This window comes from Xenopus tropicalis, chromosome 4 (assembly GCF_000004195.4).
Source record: "Xenopus tropicalis strain Nigerian chromosome 4, UCB_Xtro_10.0, whole genome shotgun sequence".
In the NCBI taxonomy this organism is placed as follows: Eukaryota; Metazoa; Chordata; class Amphibia; order Anura; family Pipidae; genus Xenopus; species Xenopus tropicalis.
In genome coordinates, this window is record NC_030680.2 from 91,001,858 (window position 1) to 91,021,736 (window position 19,879).

General features: G+C 38.1%; 1 protein-coding gene across 2 annotated transcripts in view; it reads right to left on the bottom strand.

Moving 5' to 3' along the window:
- Nucleotides 1-3,624: 3,624 nt before the first annotated feature.
- Nucleotides 3,625-19,879, bottom strand: part of kif2c (kinesin family member 2C) — a 32,645-nt gene continuing 16,390 nt past the window's right edge. Inside the window, exons 6-21 of one of the 2 annotated variants that reach the window (XM_031900011.1) lie at nt 19,016-19,123; nt 18,807-18,907; nt 16,057-16,152; nt 15,516-15,570; nt 15,269-15,431; nt 15,051-15,141; nt 14,796-14,859; nt 14,547-14,638; nt 13,183-13,325; nt 12,869-13,073; nt 11,205-11,315; nt 8,472-8,539; nt 8,179-8,293; nt 7,040-7,153; nt 5,534-5,657; nt 3,625-3,945 (exon numbers count right to left, since the gene is read on the bottom strand). In XM_031900011.1, coding sequence (XP_031755871.1) covers nt 3,860-3,945; nt 5,534-5,657; nt 7,040-7,153; nt 8,179-8,293; nt 8,472-8,539; nt 11,205-11,315; nt 12,869-13,073; nt 13,183-13,325; nt 14,547-14,638; nt 14,796-14,859; nt 15,051-15,141; nt 15,269-15,431; nt 15,516-15,570; nt 16,057-16,152; nt 18,807-18,907; nt 19,016-19,123 — 1,736 coding nt within the window. In that variant the 3' untranslated portion in view covers nt 3,625-3,859. The remainder of the gene's footprint in view (nt 3,946-5,533; nt 5,658-7,039; nt 7,154-8,178; nt 8,294-8,471; nt 8,540-11,204; nt 11,316-12,868; nt 13,074-13,182; nt 13,326-14,546; nt 14,639-14,795; nt 14,860-15,050; nt 15,142-15,268; nt 15,432-15,515; nt 15,571-16,056; nt 16,153-18,806; nt 18,908-19,015; nt 19,124-19,879) is intronic. The other variant, NM_001006855.1, reaches the window with a different exon arrangement.

Sequence of the window (19,879 nt, forward strand, 5' to 3'; positions counted from 1 at the left end):
GAATCCCTGAATTGACTGGCTGTCCAGTAGGGTACTTCAATGGTGAAATCATTGCCAGGGAACATGTATAAAGCCCTCTCAGTTTCTTGCTGCTACTTCGGTAGAGGGATTGCCTTCCCCTTACTCCCCATTTGCTGATGTCTTCTCTAAAAAAGCAGCTGAAACCCTTCCTCCACACAGGCCATATGATTGTGCCATAGACTTAATCCCAGGTTCCTCTCCTCCTACAGGAAGAACTTACCCTCTACCTCTGCCTGAGACTCAGGCTATGGTATAGCAAAGAAAATCTGGAAAGAGGGTTTATAAGACCATCCTCTTCTCCTGCAGGTGCCAGCTTCTTTTACACAGAGATGGGGGTCTTAACCCATGTATTGATTATAGAGGTCTAAATAAAATTAAGAATCGTAATTCCCCTCCCTTGATTTCTGAGCTCTTTGATAGAGTTAAGGGAGCTACTATCTTTTCTAAGCTTGATCTGAGAGGTTCGTACAATGTAACGCCCCTGCCAGGAATTGGTAAACAATATTTTCCGTGATCTTCTAGGTCGTTCTGTAGTAGTATACCTAGATGATATCTTGATTTTGATCATCATGCCCATGTTCAGGAAGTTTTACTTAGATTAAGGCAGAATCATTTGTATGCTAAGATCGAGAAGTGCATTTTTGAAGTCTCCCCTGCGGGCCATTCAAAGGTCTTTAGTTTTTACCCATTACTACAGGCAATTTATTAAAAATTATTCTACCCAATCACTGCCCTTACTAAGAGAGGTCCCATGCAGAGTCCTCTGCAGAACATTTCTTGTCTGATATTTTTGGCTCCATGGTGCTCCGCTGAATATAATCTCTGATAAGGGGGGGGGGGGTTCAGTTTGTTTCAAGGTTTTGGCGGGCTTTCCGTTTACTGATGGGCACAGATTTGTCCTTCTCCACAGTTTATCATCCACAGAACAGGCAGACGGAAAGGACAAATCAGTCTCTGGAGCAGTACCTCAGATGTTATGTCTCCAGTAATCAATCCCTTTGGGCTGATATCCTTCTGTGGGCCGAATTTGCATTCAATAATTCCGCTCACTCATCCACTAGGGAATCCCCATTTTTTTGTTGTCTTTGTTTACCATCCCAAAGTTTTTTTCTTTTCTACTTTGTCTTCTGATGTGCCCGCTGTTAATTCTTTAGTCAATCATTTTTCTAACATTTGGCAAAAAGTTCAAAATTCATCATCTACTGCAGTAGCTGTTCAAAGGAAAGCCTTTGATAAGCGTCACAAAGCCTCACCAGAATATCAGATTGGTGAAAGAATCTGGTTTTCTTCTAAAAATGTTCCTTTGAAGGTTTTGTCTACCAAATTTGCTCCCGAACTCAAAATTTCTAATTCTTTTAATGTCTCTTTGTTGAAGCCTGCTAGGGTGGTTCAGCAGAGGTCTCCTCCTCCTCCCATTTCTGTTGAAGGACAGCCTGATTATGTGGTACAAAGGTTAATGGACTCCCGCCTCTCTAGGGGTAAGCTACAATATCTGGTACACTGGAAAGGTAATGGCCCCGAAGAGAGGTCTTGGGTTCCAGCATCTGATGTACGGGCAGACCGTCTTGTACGACAGTTCCATGCCAGGTGTCCTGATAAACCTAGGGGTCCGGTGGCCCCCTCAGCTACCTGAACCGACCTTTGCCTGTTTTGACTATTCTCCTGGATTCCAATTTCGTACTGCGCTGATCGTTGCTGACCCCGGCCCGTCCCAGACTACTCCAAATTATTCCCCATCTTCCTGCCACACATTTGGTTCCCTTGCCTGCTCAGAACTCTCTCCTTGGGTCTCTCACTTTAAGTCCTGGTGGCATCAGAGTAGCGAAGGGCTCCTCCCGACGTGAAAGGCAGCTGTTTTGGGATACCGATCGTGACACTCTCTTCTCTTAGTTATGTTTATAAACATATGCAGACTCAGCACATGATTCTGGCAATAAACATTCAGTAAAGATGCAAGTATAAGAAAGTAGTAAAGTACAGGTATGGGATCCTTTATCCGGAAACCCGTTATCCAGAAAGCTCCGAATTACGGAATGCCCGTCTCCCATAGACTACATTTTAATCAAATAATTCAGAATTTTAAAAATGATTTCCTTTTTCTCTGTAGTAATAAAACAGTACCTTGTAATTGATCCCAACTAAGATATAATTTATCCTTGTTGGATGCAAAACAATCCTATTGGGTTTAATTAATGTCTTATTGATTCTTTAGTAGACTTAAGGTATGGAGATCCAAATTACGGAAAGACCCCTTATCCAGAATACTCTGGACCAAGGGTATTCCGGATAACTGGTCCTATACCTGTATAACTTTAAATGCGACAAGGTGCTTTGTGACTGACAAAAAAAAATTACTTTGTATATGATATTGGTCTCCCAGGGCCCCACAATGGGGTAACAATTACCCGCCTTATTTCCACGCACTTCCGGATATTGCTAGATGGGCTCAATTGGGTATTAAAACTTTAGGGGATATTGTTACAGAGGGCAAATGCAAGAATTCTGAACTTTTACAGTGTGAAATACACACACGCTTTCTAAATACAGACAGATTTTAGCTGATTTCTTGGCTTTCCATGCCTTGTTGCACCTCCTTTTCTTTGTGTTCAATACTTGTTCACTTTATTACACATAATTTAAATACTTGTTTGTTTTGATTTCTTTGTATGTATGGACTACTTGGGTTGCTACCAACATCAGGTGTTAATTTAATGTCAGTAGTCCCATTAGAAATATAATTACTAAGAAATACATTGACGTATTCAATACTTATATTCCCCGATGTATATATTTCTATTACTTTTTTTTTTTTTTTTTTTTTTTTTAAAAGGTGAGCTGTTTCTAGCGGATAGTTACAACCCTGGCAAATTACCCTTTAATATTTTTGCCGGCTTTTCAATTAGCCTTTATTTTGTATTACTTGTCTTTTAATTCTGTCTTTTTCCATCTTAAATTTAAAATGCTATCTGATGGTTAAAAAAAAAAAAAAAAAAAGTCTATCACGTTCAACCCCTCCAAATGACCCCAGTGCATATACACATACAAATACAGACCTATCAATACACTTACATATATGTAGAAATATATCCATACATTTAATAATTTAACTATAGATCTTAAGCCCTGGCTATTATACTTGCCAAGGATTTTCGCACTGCTTACTCACCTGTGCAGCACATCTCCGCCACGTCACTTTGGGTGCGAGCATGGGGGGGGACACACAAGAGACTTGACCTGCCCTGTGCAACGCAGTGTGATCCGGAGCCTCAGCAGGCTTCATGTAAGATTTTTTTAGAAACTTCATAAAAAAAAATACTAACTTTGCAGAGCTTTGCTGTTTGGACTAAAAAGAAATATACCCAGATCGGTTTCTCCTCCAGGAAAGCCATTTGATGGGCAGTAGAGTCCTGACACTAAAGGAGGCTTGGGTGGCCAAGGTCCTTTATGCTTCACATTCCCTGAAGAATGTACAGAATACTGGGGCATTAACTGACTTAAGATAATACTATCCATAATCCACCCTGACCTGATCTGGATTCATGCCAGGAAGGGCAACAGTTAAAATTTGCAGATTGCTTACCACTACTGAAAAAGTACAGGGAGTAAATTAAAATAATTTATTGGCACCATTCCGAGTCCTGCATTTAAAAAATGTGAACTCTGTAAAATGTCCTGGTTACCACAAGTTATGCAACAGTATATATACACAGACACACTTTATTTAAAGTACTCGAATTTAACAAATACAAGTAGGAAGAGTAAAAATAGATACAATAAAATCAGACAAACACAAATTGTTATTTATAAAATTAACAGAAATGGTATAGTTCATTTTACATTATTTATTGAATCTTCTCTTTTTACTTATTTGCTTGCTGGCCTGTTCCTCCACTTGCAGGGCAAGACGCAGGGAATTTATACTATCTGCAAAGCAAGATCATCATTTATAAGAAATTTAAAAAAAAAACAATTTAAAGGGCAACATGGGGGAATCAAAGTTTTAGTGTAAACAGATACATCCACCCAAGTGTGGTTGCAGAATGAACCTATTACTAAAGTTTCCAGATAAGCTAAAAATTCAGTGATATGTATGCTGCTAAGAATTAAATGCAATCCGTACATCCCAGATTAGTCACATAATCTGATAACCTTAGCACTTTTATTTCATCTTACTTTGAGTCAGTCTTTAAATACAAACAATTAACAGTAATATTAGCCTTCAGAGTAAAATAGCCAAATTATCCTTAGAAAGTATCCAGATAAAAGCCAAAATATTGATGGCCACTCATCACTCACTATAGGCACACATACATGCGTGTCCTCTGCTTGTCAATGTTATAATCATAACTGTGTAATTAAAAACCCCTGTTATAAATACATGCACTTGCATATACTAAATGACTAGTGAAACAGGGGACCAGAGAATGTGCATTGATCAACCCCTCTCTTTTGTATGCTTGTAGCTAATTTGGCCAGATCAGTTACACTTCCTTAGTGCTTATATATTTTTACTTTGCCTTGGAGTGCTCCCATAACGCCCCACCTCGTGTGTTTTACTAAAATACTTCCTCCTTTTAAAGTTACAGTGTCCTTTTTTTCCCCCTCATTTCCATGTCACCTGTAAACTTGCAGATCACAAAATATTTTTGGAAGGTTAAATATATGTACAAAATGTCTATGAATGCAGAACACCAGTAATTTAAATGTGGATAACTGACCAGATGTACTGTGAAGGTCCAGGTGTTCTTGCCCCAGGCCTTACAGTATATTGAGCAGATAAAGGACAATCAATTATAGACCTATGATTAAGTGCACCTCAGGCACAATACACAAGGTGCTCAGGCTTTATTTAGGTCTCTGGCACACAGAGATGTCGCCTAATTTGGCGACTAATCTCCCCAAAATGCCATCCCACCAGCGAAAATGTAAATCTCATGGCAATTTCCGCAATTTTGGGGAAATCGCGGCGCCGTGTAAGCCATCCCACCGGAAACTTAAATTTTCGCCGGTGGAATGGCATTTCGGGGAGATTAGTCGCCCGCGACAAGGGAGATTTGTTGCGGGCAACTAATCTGCCCGTGTGCCAGAGTCTTTAAAGAAAATTAATCCCACAACTTTATCTACACTTTCCACAAGTTCCAGATTCAGTTAAATTAACTTTAAAATAATTTAAAAAGAAGATGCTATAAAATAAAGCTATAAATTGAGAATAAAGGGTGTGCCATAGCTATGAGTTTTCTTTTGACTGTATTTAGGTTAATTTACCCTTGAGCACCTCAACATTTTTTATCCAGTTTTTCCAGCATATAATTTATTGATGTAAAGCCATAAGTGTGTGTCAGGAGTGCATACTCCCTCCTCAACTCCCACCAACATCACCTCCACCCAGCTTGCCAGTAACTTGGTTCCCCTAATTTGCTGTCTTTGTTAGTGGGGTCTATTATAAAATGTCTAGTCACATAGCAATTTAGCAAGCAAACCCCTCCTAGTTTACTCCAACCCTTTTCCTTACCTCCCAAAGAAATTAAAACTTTAGAGCGCTCCTGGATGAGGTATTCTGCTTGAATTACAAAATTCTCCAGGTCGTAATCTGGTTGCTCAGTCGTTTGCAACAAGTTCGTCCATTCTGGCTCTCTCTGTTGGCAAGTATGAAAAAATTCAAGAAATCAAGCACTCAGTGGATTCATGATGTGCAACAGTTCTTTTACAGTTCTTAGTCATGTATGACTGGGTTACGTTGGGTTCATTTTTGCAAAATCTAAGTTTGAAATTCTAATGATATGATATATAATATATATATTTTATTTTATTTTTTTTTTTATAAAGAGATAGCGGGTTTTGTTTTTTTTTTTTCCATTCTCTACCCTGGTTCCTCTGGCTTTTGAAACAATGTAAGACAAAACAGACCTGTCTTTCTGGAGGAGACTGGCTTTTGCAACATTGGTAGTCGAGTCATAACCAGGAGGTTCCTGAATAGCATACCTTTCTCCCTGAATGCAGATTTCTATTGTTTCTCTTTTACAAGCAGCTGAACTGCAGCTTTTTTAACGGACTTCCTTATCTAGCATGAAGCTTCACCCCTTCTGCTTTCTTAGCACTCCTTCTCTCCCCTTCTATGAAGACTTCGAAGAGGTGCCTACTGGGCATGCTAACTGCCTCTGCTTCAATTAAAATTAATCTGGCAAACTGCAGAAGTGCAAGGTCATTATAGTTGGAGAGAGATTGAATGCTCAGAAAGCAAAAGGAGGCAGTGCTTTAAGATAGACTAGAAAGTCAGTAAAAGAGCTGTATCTGAACTGGCAATAATATAGAAAACAATAAATCTGAATGCAGGAAGAAAGGTAAGTTATTCCCAGGGCTATAGAGAGTAATTTTAAGAGATTTTTAATTTATTTTTAATAAATGTTGCCTTCAATAGCAATTAAATTTCCAAATAACTTTAAAGCACTAAAAAAATCAATACACTTATATTGGAAAGTTGCTTAGTTATGTTTTTTTCTTTTATTAGGCAAAAAAATTTTTTTTGGGTTGACATGTCCTTTAAAAACAAGTCATTAGAACCCAAGGCAAACAGCAAAACGTTATGTTTTACTTTACAGGTCACTGAGGGTAAAGCACAAAAACAAACCATTTAAGGCACTGTGCATATTTGTGTTTAGTTACAGCACCCCACAGACCTCAAATAAACAAAAAAAACAAAACAAAAAAAAAACTTCCAAGTTTGCACATGGGAAGTATCTATTTGATATTGTGTGTGTGTGTGTGTGTGTGTGTGTGTGTGTGTTTTATATTGCCCCCTCTATAGTTTAACTATCATTCTACTGCTCTAAGCATGACCTATAACAATTATCGGAGTAAATAGAATTATGGAGGAACCATGCTATCATGTCAAGGTAAGTAACTAATAAAATGTTTGGTACCTAGCCCAACATTATACCAACTGAGCAAGATTTAATGCCATAATATAAATTCTGCTTAGCTTGAACGTTACCAACAAAAGGCTACAGGTAATGGTTACCTGTACAAGTTCTCTAAGCTCTTCTACAGCTTTCTCTTCTAGCTCACCAACACGGTTAAGAGCATCCTGAAAACTGTTGATATGAGTTGACAGCTCTTCATCTTTTAGCAGGAACTAATAGAATAAAATATTTTAGGTTAATTCACCATGTAAGACTGCATATGCAAAAGGTACAACAGTGATAGGAAGGTAGGAAGGGAAGCAAGGAACAATTTTTTTTTTTTTACCCTAGACCAGTGCTGTCCAACTGGCAGCCCGCAGACTGGCCCCCCTCTGTGGCCCTCCACCTGTCTGGCTGCTGTGACTTCTTACTTTTGTGTAAAATTTAAATGGTATCAATACAGAGATTAACGGACTTAATCCCCTGTGCTGTTCACATCTTTTAGTCCATGTATTGTTCACCCCCTGTATTATCCACACCTCAGGCTCAGACTGTAAGCCCCCACGTTGTTCACACCTCAGACAGACTTTAGAGCAATGCCAGGATTGTGTCACTGTATGTACTGCCCTATGCTGCCGGTGTGTGCCATACTTTGCCTGCCTTATCCGGCCTGTGTGAGGGGAACCTGGCAGGGGCATGTTCTGGGAGGTTGTTACCATTTGGAATAATAGTTATTATATAGTCCCTAAATGTGTATATGTATGTGCTGGGGGTTGCTGTGCTATTCACAGGGGAGGAGGAGGCATATGGATTTAACGTTATGTCTTAATATGACATAATATAATTCTTTCACATATGAATGATAACCCTACAATGAACTCCAACCATTTGGGTTTTTCCTGTGCATCCACCATGTGGATATGGTCTTAAAAGTTCTTGTGATAAACATGGGTGTGATTTGAAGTGGGTGCGGTTTAAGAAAGGGGAGTGGTCAAAACTGGCTTCCATTATCGGCCCTCCACCATGTAGGCCAGAAAAATTCTGGCCCTCGATACCAAAGAAGTTCGATAGCCCTGCTCTAGACTGTTTATAATTAAAGAGATCTCATTGTTATTGGATTTGTTCAAATGTAGCGACATTGCATATGCAGATACTCAAGAGAAGTGAAGGAATTTAGACTTCGTAACACTACATAATTAAAACGACAAACAGAATGAAATTTTTTCTATGTGAATGAGTAGTGTGAACAAATACATACATCATCCTGAAGCTGTAAACCTCCTATAGAGGCATGCGATCCATCACTATCCTCTGTCTCCATCTGCAGATTATCATCATTAGTTTCAGCGTTTTGTGGACTAAGCTCTTTGACTCTGAACAATAAAAGAAAATTGGGGAAAATTGCAAGCTGTGTGCTAGTTGTTATTTTTAAACAATGACTCCTCAAATTTTATGCAAAATCAGAAGGGGCAAAACTTGTACATTAAAAACATGTTCATTTAAGCATGTAAGTCGAAAAAAAAACAAACAAAAAAAAAACCGTGCATGTACCTGTCTGCATATCTTAGAGTGTTGAGGGTATATTCACAGGAGTTAAATCCAGGTGAAAGCATAGCAATCTACAAATAGAAAAGATGTGAAACTCTAAATATAAGGCAACATAATACACTAACTTGCTGTAAATATAAACAATGGCAGTTCAGGGTAATCTTGGTGGAGCACAAAACGGATCCTATTCTTTGAAACCAACCATTTTAAAGCCTCAATTTTTTAACCAAACATGTGGATTTAAGAAATAGCCCCTGTACCAATATGACTCTGAGATGTCTACAGGCAGAATTCCATGGCTGTAAGCAAGCGATATTCACTCCAGAACTGGTGGTTAATGGAAAAGACATAACAGAAATAACAGAAGCTACACGTACTGTGGGGCAGCCCTCCTGCCCCCAAAGGGGCCCAAGTATTGTAGCTTGTGAGGGTCCAGTGGCCCACTTTGGGTGAACCAGTCTTTGGAACCAAGCTCAATTACAGTAAGATCAGTGTTCGCGTGAGCGGAAGCACTCAACCCGAACCCACCTGTGACCCGCAAGTGATGTGCAGAGGTTGGCCCACCGGTCCAGTGGGTATCACTACTGTAACTTTAAAAACATTGGAAAGGTAAAGTGATACCGACACTAAAAAAAAAAAAAACTACCCTTCAAAATATTAAAATGTACAAGTAACCTTGTACATTGTACAGTGTAAAAGTTACCTATAGAGCATGTTTGATCATTTTGGCACCGATAGGACGGTTTTTGTAAGCAATTGTTACTTAAGGCAAAATTATAAATAGCATGCAAATACAATGTTATTATCGACGTAAAAAAAGGTTTAATTTATGGTGTCAGTATCTCTTTAAATTATAAACTTGATTTCAAATAAAATCAGTATTTATTCCTCCTTTTCACCTTCCCTTTTATGAAAAGAGTAAGTTGGGTCTCCTCTGGATCTATCAAAATAAGTAAAATTTTAATACTGTTTCAGAGTGCAGAGAACATTAAAAGCCAGAGATACTGCTTTCAATAGGCAATACATTTACAAATAAAACAATTAACTAGGAATATAGCCTTAGCAATATGCTAATATCTGCACTCCCCACCCCATCATCCATTATGCGGATTCAAAGAATGCTATAACACTTAACTTTTTCCAGTAACCACATTATAGTGATTAAAATACCTCACCCAGGGTGTAATGTGTCAAATGGAGATTATAATGTGGCGACAAGTAATTGCTCTCTGTATTCAAGAATGGTTAGCTCTAAAAGTAAAACATACATAGGCGGATTTAAAACTGCTTGAGTATTACAAACTCACCTGTCTGAAGGCTATATAATTTTGTATGCCAACATACTTATTACCTGCACAACAGTCCTGTTTTTGAATCAGCTGCAGTATTGTATCAGCCAGTATGAAACAAGTTATTGAATCAGGCAAACTAAGTTAGGGGAAATGCCATTAATTTGATAAACTGTTGCCAGTTTTCCCAAAAATAAAAACAAATATTCCTGACATATCACGCTTTCTAACAGTTTAATTTAGGGAAACAACGGCAACAATTTTATAATTAATTGCAGGTGCACTGGACCTTAGTTTTCTTCAATGGGTTGAAAAAAAACTTTCATAGATACAGATATATTAGGACAGGTACAAAGGCCACACTGCAACTACCAGTGGGGACCCCTTGACATGTAAACCATGTCTGGTGAAGCTCTCCTGATGCCCCTTGGTTTGCTGGTAAACCTATATGCGCATATATGTGGTGGTTAATGCAGACATTTTGCATGAATCTCTTATACCTCTGATTAACAATACAATAAATGCATGGAGGTTCTGGGATAATGGCACTAAAAGAATTCCAGATGGCTACAGAAGACTAAATACCAAGTGCACCCCTGGCTCTCTGGATTTTCAAGAGGTCATGTATGGTGATGCGACACTGTTGAGCTCTTTGTAAGAGTACAAGAATCTTGAATTTTGTGCATGACTGGTATCTAATGCAGGGACTGGCAGCACTTGTGGGTCGGGAAGAGAAAGAGTCTGGCTGTTCATAACGGATTGGAGTAGGGTTAGCTTAGACAAGAGTATATAATTAAAATTACCATTGCATAGAGAATGACCTTCCACCAAAAAAAAAAAAAAAAACTTCACAAAGTGGGAAGGGGTTGTATACAGATAACTGAATTATCTACTTCAAAAGCATCAGACATGATCCCTTCCTGCAATCTAACATATATTCTGACACTGCCTTAGGGCAGTGGTACACGGGAGATTAGTCGCCCCGTGACAAATCTTAGTTGTTGTGGGCGAATAATCTCCCCGCTATGCCATCCCAACAGCTGGAAAGTAAATTGCCAGTGGGATGGCATATGCGTCGATGCAATGTCCCGCAGTCACCCGAAGTTGTCTTGAGAGGGTCCTCTTGCTTCGCTCCTGCACCAAGACCCAGACCGATGTACATGCTCAGTTTGTAAGACTATGAGGAAGCTTCCTGCTGATTGGCTCAGATCCACATTCCTAGTGGGGGGGGGGGAGTGAGTTCTTAGCATTCCTGAGGGAGGAGGAACAGGGGAGAGGGAAGAGAGCGTGTCTCTGGCAGAGGAACACCGACAACAAATCTTTTGACAGAGAACTCAGTGCGGTGTTTATGGCTGTATTCACATAGACCTTTCTGATAAAGCTTACTTAGTTTTTACCTTTGCCTCTAAATTGTTGAAGGAGATGGAATGTTATAAACGATAATTACCATGCATGTTCTTGAATTCTCTCCTATAAAAGAATCTCGAAGAATTTGAGTAAGTTTACTTTCCCGGAAAGGGGTGTGTGACTTGTTCTGTCCCAAAGCACGTATGCATTCCTAACAGAACAGGGAAAAAAATGTTGTTTAAACAAAAAAAAAAAAAAAAATAGATACAACCCTAAGTGCCCACCTCAAACAGTTGTTTAAAATAGTTAACTCATCAGATAAAGCAAATTGATGAGTGTTCTTGTTAGTGAAGTTTAAATACCACCTAGATGAAGGTCCCCGAGGGGCTAAAATGGGACATTTTTTTTTTTTTATTTGCTCACCTGTTAAGTACCAGGTGTGCTCCATTATTTTTTATATTTCCAACATCACTTAGCACCAAGGCAATTGCCTCCGATGGACATAATTTTATATATAGATGAATTCGTTACTTTAATGTAATATTTTCTTTAAGAAATTCAAAGGAAACAACTGAATTTCTTAAATAGAAATTACAGTAAGATAAAAAAAAAAAATCTCTATTTCCAAGTAACTCTTCATGGTAACATTCACCAACAATGGGAAATTCCCGCCTCTTAAACTCAAAAGGAGAGAACAGCACCAGCCCGGGGTAGCAGTGAGCGCTTCCTCCTTCCTTTTCGCTAGCGCACGCATGCGCAGTAGTGTGAAAAGCCGAACTTAAACAAGAAAGTCGGCTTTTCACTCTATTGCGCATGCGCCGGCCGACGGATTTCGCCGGCAGAAGAGAAAGGAAGGAGGAAGCACTTCCTACAGGTACCCTGGGCTGGTGCTTTTTTCTCCTAACAGGGGCACCAGCCCAGGGTACAAGGTAAGCGATCTAAGTCACTTGGGGGTGCCTAAAATTTTGGCACCCCCAAGTGACTTAGACTTTCCTTCCCCTTTAAACCAACAAATTTTTTTATTTTTTTTAGTTGTAATACTGGTGTGTAGGCAGCCATCTCAGTGCATTGTGTTTGAGACTGAGCTTTCAGAAGGAGCCAGTGCTACACGTTAGAGCTGCTTTTAGTTAAGCTATGGAGGAGTCCCAAGCCAGACTTGGAGATGCTATCTTGCTACCTTCCCATTGTTCTCCCTATGGGCTTAAATTTTTTTCTTCCAAATTTTGCTTCTTGCAAATGCAACACATCTAGTTTATAATGTAAATGAAGGTAGATGTCAAAGTAAACCTTGCTGCCTTACAGATAGCTTTTTGCAGAGCCATGGCTTCCACTGCCCAGGATGCAGCTATTGCCCTGGTAGAATCAGCGCTAAGGTCCTTTGGGATCTCCTTATGAGCCAAAGGATACATCAAGACAATACAAGAGACAATACACTGGTCAATTGTCACCTTAGATAGGAGCCAGACCCTTCCTTGGGTCCTTAGGCATAAGGATCAGCCTTGCACCATGCCTTACTTGTACGTTCCAGATAGTGGGAAATAGCCCAGAGTAGATTCAGAGTATGAGTCTTTCATGCTCGGTTTTGGGATCTGGGCAACATGACAGTAGGACAATCTTAACATCTGAATTAAATTGCAAGATTACTTTAGGCAGAAACCCAAAGACAGGTCTCATGATAACTTTATCTTCAGATGTGAGCATATTTCTCCAACTTGGCGCACACAAAAAAAAAAAAAAACAAAAAAAAAAAAACATTTTTATTACCTTTAATGCAAGCAAACTCCTATTTATTTCTGCTCCTTCCATGCGGGTAATACGATCAGCGCTGGCTGTATCAGCACCTCTTTCGTTACCAGCCAAGTCCACAAGGGAAAACTTGCCATGAAGCTTACTTCCCCTTCGCAGAATTATTTGCAAACAGGCATGGGAACGTGAGGAGCTACTATTGGCAAAAGTCTGGCCAGAAGTTCTGTTGATGCAAAAGATTATTGCAATGTTGCATAACACCACATCAAAAGCTAAAATGCTATCATACAGGAATATTCCAGACAAACACAACAACACACCCTTCGCTTTACCTGCAAGCACTACCAACTTCAATCATCTTAAAAACATCATCTGCAGAAGTCACTTGTCTTTCCAACAACCCAACGACCTGAACTTCTTGCTTTGCATCTTCCAATACTCGCAGCTTTGCCTTTTTGTTCAACAAGTCAAAAACCTACAAAACATTAGAACATAGTAAAATTAAATTACTTGGTTATTCTGACAGAAGTGTTGGTATTAACTGCCAAGCAATTTTCAACATTTTGTGTTCTAATTCAGGGGTATGTGGCTCTACATACTTAGAAACGGAGGACGAATGCTTTTCAAAGTACAGAGAAATATGGTACAATAAACATCATTTTATTGCATAAAAACGCAACTTATTTTTAAATCTTCATTTGCCTAATGTATGCTAATACAAAACGTGTAGTTTTATTTTGATTATTGACTTGTATAGGAAAGAAGCACACTGTAGATTGCAATGCCACAACACACAAAATTCCACAATCTACATTGTAAATTGTAGACATTCCACTGAACTCAAAATATTATACTATAAAATTAGAGTCATTTAGATTGTTAACTCTAGTGAGCAGGGCCCTAATAACTATACTATATTGGGCAATATTTTAGCAATGTTCAATATATAGTCCCTTGTATTGTATAGTACTGGGGAATTTGCAGGCTCCTTATAAATTCATGTTAATATGTGACTACTCATCAACCAGCACCCACCCTCCTTTTAGTGATGGATCCTGGGACCCACTTTTTTCCCCCCAAGAGCAACTGAATAAGCTTGAGCTCTCCGTGTGCTTGCTTACATAACCCAACTACTATCAGGCACATGTCCTGAAATAGGACTCAACATGGTAGCCACAAATAGGTTTGAGAAGGCACAAACTTATCCCAGCAGGTGAAGGTATTTTTGGTTAAAAGCAAAGCAGACCAGGAAGGGTGCAGGTGACCTTTGCAGTTGTTTAATATTTGGTTAAAAAAAAAAAAAAAAAAAAGGTACAGGCTTTTGTTCCACCTTGAAGATTCCTCAAAAAAAAAATATTAAAATGTGGTAGTTTGCATCTTTTATGGATGCCATATCATATAAATATTAATGCCATGTGGTATTAATTGATACAACATATGCATTATAAGATTTACAGATAAAAAAAAAAAAAAAAAAAAAAAAAAAAAAAGGGACGAACACAGCAGAAATGCTCCATCAAATATCTATATCTATAAGTCGAATACCCCTGCTAGGGGGAAAGTATAAGCTCTTCAGAAGCATGATCAATGTATGCTGGGTCTGCAGCACTAGGAAGCTATTTTAAAATACAATTTTAGGTATATTTGAGAACAAGCTTATCCAAGGGGATTGTTACAAATAAATTAGGAAAATTACCTTTCCATTATAGATTTCAAAGAAGGTCACAAAAACATCTAGGTCCAAGTGTTTATATCTAGGCTGGTCCAAAAGGAGAAAGACATCTCGTGCTAAAGGAAAAAAAACAAAAAAAAAAACACAATAATAATTGTTATATACAAGATATATATATCTTGAAACAGCCAGATAATTATCTATCATGGTCTCCTTATAGAATTAATTTAAAGATTACCAGAAAATTATGGAAAATTCAGCCAAAACACTTACATGCAAAAGCGTAGACTCCTTTGGAAACATTCTGACTTTTGCCTGAGAAGTCACCTCCCATTGTCTAAAAATAAACACATACCCAATGTAATTAGAAAAGCAATTAGATGACTGTGGTCAATCATTCTACGGCCAACATCCCAGATACATATTTATTTCATTAGATACAAGAGGAAAATTAAAGTACAGTAGCCTTCCAAATAAATAAGTGAAAAAACCATTACTCTGTACATAGCTATTTGATATTTTACATACATGTGTTTTTCCGCTCCCAGTTTGCCCATAAGCAAAGCAAGTTGCTTTCCCTCCTTCAAAAATAGATTGAACCAATGGTCTTGCTGTAAATCTGCAAATACATTTTTAAGACATGATCAGTGAGAACCTACATGTAAAATACCCAAATTATGACTGCACATCAGTGCACGGTACACACACACTTTCTTGAATTAAACAAAACGGTTATTGCAGCATACCTGTACACCACCTCATTTGTGGCAGTCTCATCAAATGAATAATCAAATCTGAATGGCTGGTTTTCCAAATACTTGGTCAAGTCCACCTTCAGTTTTGGCTCATGGACAAGCACAATGTTCTTGCTTGGAACAGAAATGATATCAATCTCCTTCTTCGAAAGCTCTGTGAAAGCATAACCTTGGTTGAATTACTGAATTCAGACATTCCATGCCCCATTTTCAGACACTATTTCTACTCTAATCTTACCTTGCTTGTTCAGAGGTCGCTTACGAACACAAACACAGATCCGATGCTCTTCAGCCTAGATAATAAGGACAAACAATTTTTACTCCGCAGAAGGTAAGAATATTTCATAGCGTACAATATCAACATGTAGCTTTTGCAATGTTTGTCAGTCTTAAAAGTAGCGAGGAACATATCTTTGGGTAAAATAGAATCATGCCTTCAAAAATCTACACAGGACCTCATAATCCTGTTAGGTTATGACATCCCACCGGCGAAAATGGCGTGGCGATTTGCCGAAGTTGCCTCGAGAGGCAACTTCGGCGATCTCGCCGCCGCGTATGCCATCACACCGGCGATTTACATTTGCGCCGGTGGGATGTCATTTGGGGAAAGGTCGTCAGAAACCACTTAACCTGCCTGTAAGTTTTTGGGGTGTAGGAGGAAACTGGAATACCACTCAGACACAGGGAGAATATACAAACTCCTTGCAGATATTACCCCTCCTTGCAGGATCCCATCACACCTGAAGCAAAATCATAAGCACATTCCCCAACATACTTACCGGGTCTGCCATACTTATTCTATGACAGTCCATAGTTGCTCTAAAATCCTTAATCATCTTTCCAAACTCCCAGTTTGGTATGCTGGTGTCATAGTCCTGTATAAAATTAAGAAAGGATACTTTTATGTCCACAAAATACGAATTTATAAAAACACACCCATACCAACAAACCCCCTGCACCCCTCATACCATTATAAATGACCATCTAAAAACAAAAGACCAAAAACCCTTGAAAGAAATCAACGTAAAATATAGAGGAGAGTATACAACAAGTGAGGAAAAGAATGGGAAAAGACAAGTAGGGTGACTATATTATACTGAATTAAGAGAAAGAAAAGGAAGTCAATAGACAAATATGGAAATACCCTAAGGTTTAAAATGTAGTTAAAACACCATAACAATCAAAAGGGAAAGAAAGGGTTGAGAAAGGACTGATAAGAACAGAAGTGGGCATGAGAGAAATGAGGAGATTAAAGGGCAGAATACAAAAGAAGAAAAAAAATAAATAAATAAAAGTCCAAGACAACAGAAGTTAAAATTTATGTATAGATGGGTTTAGCGGTGCTGAGAAAAGGTTGCACATCAAGGGGGCGGTCTTTTAACAAAAAATAAAATCACACAACCTCGGTTACAGCATATTTTCAGCTGATTTAAAGGACAGGGAAAACAAGTTTAGGCTTGGCACACCTGCAGGGCAGCCAAAAATGTGCAAAATAAAAAAAAATGTTTCAAAAAAGTAATCTATAAAGGCTGGAGTGAACAGATGTCCAGTTTGCTTTTGAATCAGACCTACGTGCTCAGAATCAAAAGCAAACTAATGGAACAGTTAAAGGACAAGGAAAGACTAAGTCACTGGGGGGTGCCAAAATGTTAGGCACCCCCAAGTGACTTAAATCGCTTACTTTGTACCCCGGGGTACCTGTAGCGCAGTGCTTCCTCCTTCCGGCTTCATTTTGGAAGGACTAAACGACAGGTGCGTGCGCAGTAGAGTGAAAAACCGACTTCTCTGTTAAAGTTTGGCTTTTCACTCTACTGCGCATGCAAAGACGGAAGGAGAAAGCACTACAGCTACCCCAGGCTGGTGCTGTTCTCTCCTAACAGGGGCACCAGCCCGGGGTACAAGGTAAGCGATTTAAAGGACAAGGCAACTCAAAATATATTTTTTTGCCTAATAAAAGAAACCAAAATTCTAAGCAGCTTTGCAATATACATTTATTACAAGTTTGCAATGTTTGAGTTATTTGTATTTATAATTGCTATTACAAGCAGTGCTTGCCTGTCCTTTTCTATTCTCTGCCCTGGTGGCTCAGACTGTTGAAACATTGTAACACAAGGCAGCAGACTGACAGACCTGTATTGCTGGAGAAGCAAGACCTTTGCAACATTGTTTAAAATGTAACAACCAGGAGTTCAGCAAATGCTGCCTTCAATAGCAATTACATTTACAAATAACGTTTAAAGCGCTAAAATTTTTTTAATTATTTCATATTGGAAAGTTGCTTAGAATTATGTTTTCTTTCATTATGCAAAACATTATTTTTGGGGCTGACATGCCATTTAAGTCACTTAGGGGTACCTAACATTTTGGCACCGCCAAGTGACTTTGCCTTTCCTTCTCCTTTAAGTCCAATGTCCCCCCCCCCCCTCCTTCTTCAAGTGGCTGACTAACATTAGATGTAAACTAAAAAGTTATGTTTTAACTATTATGTTAGAAATCTGTTCACTCCAGCTTTTATATAGATAACATTTTAGGCTAATTAACTATATTGAAAGCATTTTTTACAGCCTAGCTATTTACCCAGTCTTAACGCTACATGTACAATGTTTCCTGTTTTACTGGCTGGCACACAACCCAAAGCATAACAGATCCATGACCATGCTTAACATTTGGCAATGTGTTTTTTTTTTGTTTTGTTTTTAGCAGGAAATGCTTTTTTTCCTCAAAAAATACCTTTGGCTATTGCAGCCAAATCACAGTACTTAATTTCACAAAGGAGTACAGCATGTCTAGATGTTTTGCATACCTTTTTTGCTACAGTTTATACAGGAGCAGTGGCTAGCAAAACATCCTTAGCATATTGATTACGGTTGATCACAGAGGACCTCGTGTTTTGTTCTGCATACGTCAGACATTGACATACATAAGATCACAGCTAAGGCTTTCTATTGATGACTCTTCCATGGAGATCATGTTTGTGCAGGCAATGCTGTATTGTGAAACCTTCCTGCAAGTTCTTTAGTCATTTTCCTCTGCCTTTTTGCCCAACAAGCAGTTCCTTCTGTGTTGAGCTACAAGCTTTTTGAAATATTTGTATATCCTCCCCTGCTTTCTAGGTATCAATTAGCTTATTTTTAGATCATCAATTGCATCCAGTTGTATATGTTTAAAAGCATTTGGTTCAAACTATACATGCTAGCAATATATAATTTTTACCATATGGCCTGATACACCTAGAAGCACCTTTTAATAATATGGGAATATATAGGACTTGTGTTGAAACTGAAAAAAACACAGCAAGTCCAGTTGAAAAAAAAAAAAAGAAAAAAAAAAGAAATCTTACTATATTATAGAATACTAAAATGTTTTACGTTTAAAATCTGTCCTGCTTTTTCCTGTAATCAAGAGTGTTTAGGTAAAAAGATTTTAATTTTTTTTCAAATTGTTAATTAAGGAGGTTCAACTGTTTGCACAAGACCTATTTACTAAACGCATGTATAACAAGGGTACTGCCAAACATCTTAGTACATACCTGTGCACGTTTTATTCTTAGTTCACTATTCTGGGCACGCTGTTCTTCCCTTTTGTTTTTCATTTTTTCCATTTCTTTAACAATATTTGATTTTCTCCTAGCTAAAAAATTATAAAAACAAATAAATAAAAGTATCAGTTGTGGTTTGTACAAAACAATTTTACAACTTGCATAATTTCTAACTGGAAAGGGGATTTTTTTTTTTTTACCTTGGTTATTTCTGACAGGGGGCAGAGACTCCTCTACAATCTCACTAATCCTTGGCTGCGACCTAAGCTCTCCAGCAACACTTGCTTTGGTAGACCGAGATCGTCCAACTTAAATAATTTAAACACAATTCACAATTAATGCACTTTTGTGATTTTTTTTTTTTTATAATAAAAAATTAATATATGTAAGAATAAGAATAATAAAAAAAGAATAATAATAAGAACAATGCTAAGAATAACAATAATAATGTCTGGTTTTCCTCTTGGTTTTAATACTGGAGAGGTGCTATATAAAGCTAGCACATATTTTATAATTACCATGCATACCACAGCATGGTGCACATTCCAACAAAATAATAGAAAGTCTAGCTAATACCCTGGGACCTTTACACAGAAAGAATACCATTTTCTAATTGGAATTAGAGAATTTCCATTTCCATGTTTTCAATCAGAGCAGATAAAAAGGGCAGATAGATTGGTGCTTGAAGGTTTGTAAACCCTTGAAAATGTTCTATATTTTTATATGAATGTGAATTAAAACATTGTTGATTTTCAAACAAGTCCTAAAAAGTAGATTAAGAAAACAAAAATTATATTTGGTCATGTATTTATAGATTAAAAAAATATATAAATATATATATATATTTATTTTCAATAACATCTGCGTGTGGCAAAAGTAAGTGAATTGTGCTCTCTGTATTTGGTGTGCCCCCTTGTGCAGCAATAACTGCAACTAAACGTGTGCGGCAACTGTTGATCAGTCCTGCACATCGACTTGGAGGAATTTTAGGCCATTCCTCCTTGCAAAACAGTTTTAGCTCTTGGATGTTGGTGGGTTTCCTCACATGAAGGACCAGAACCAGA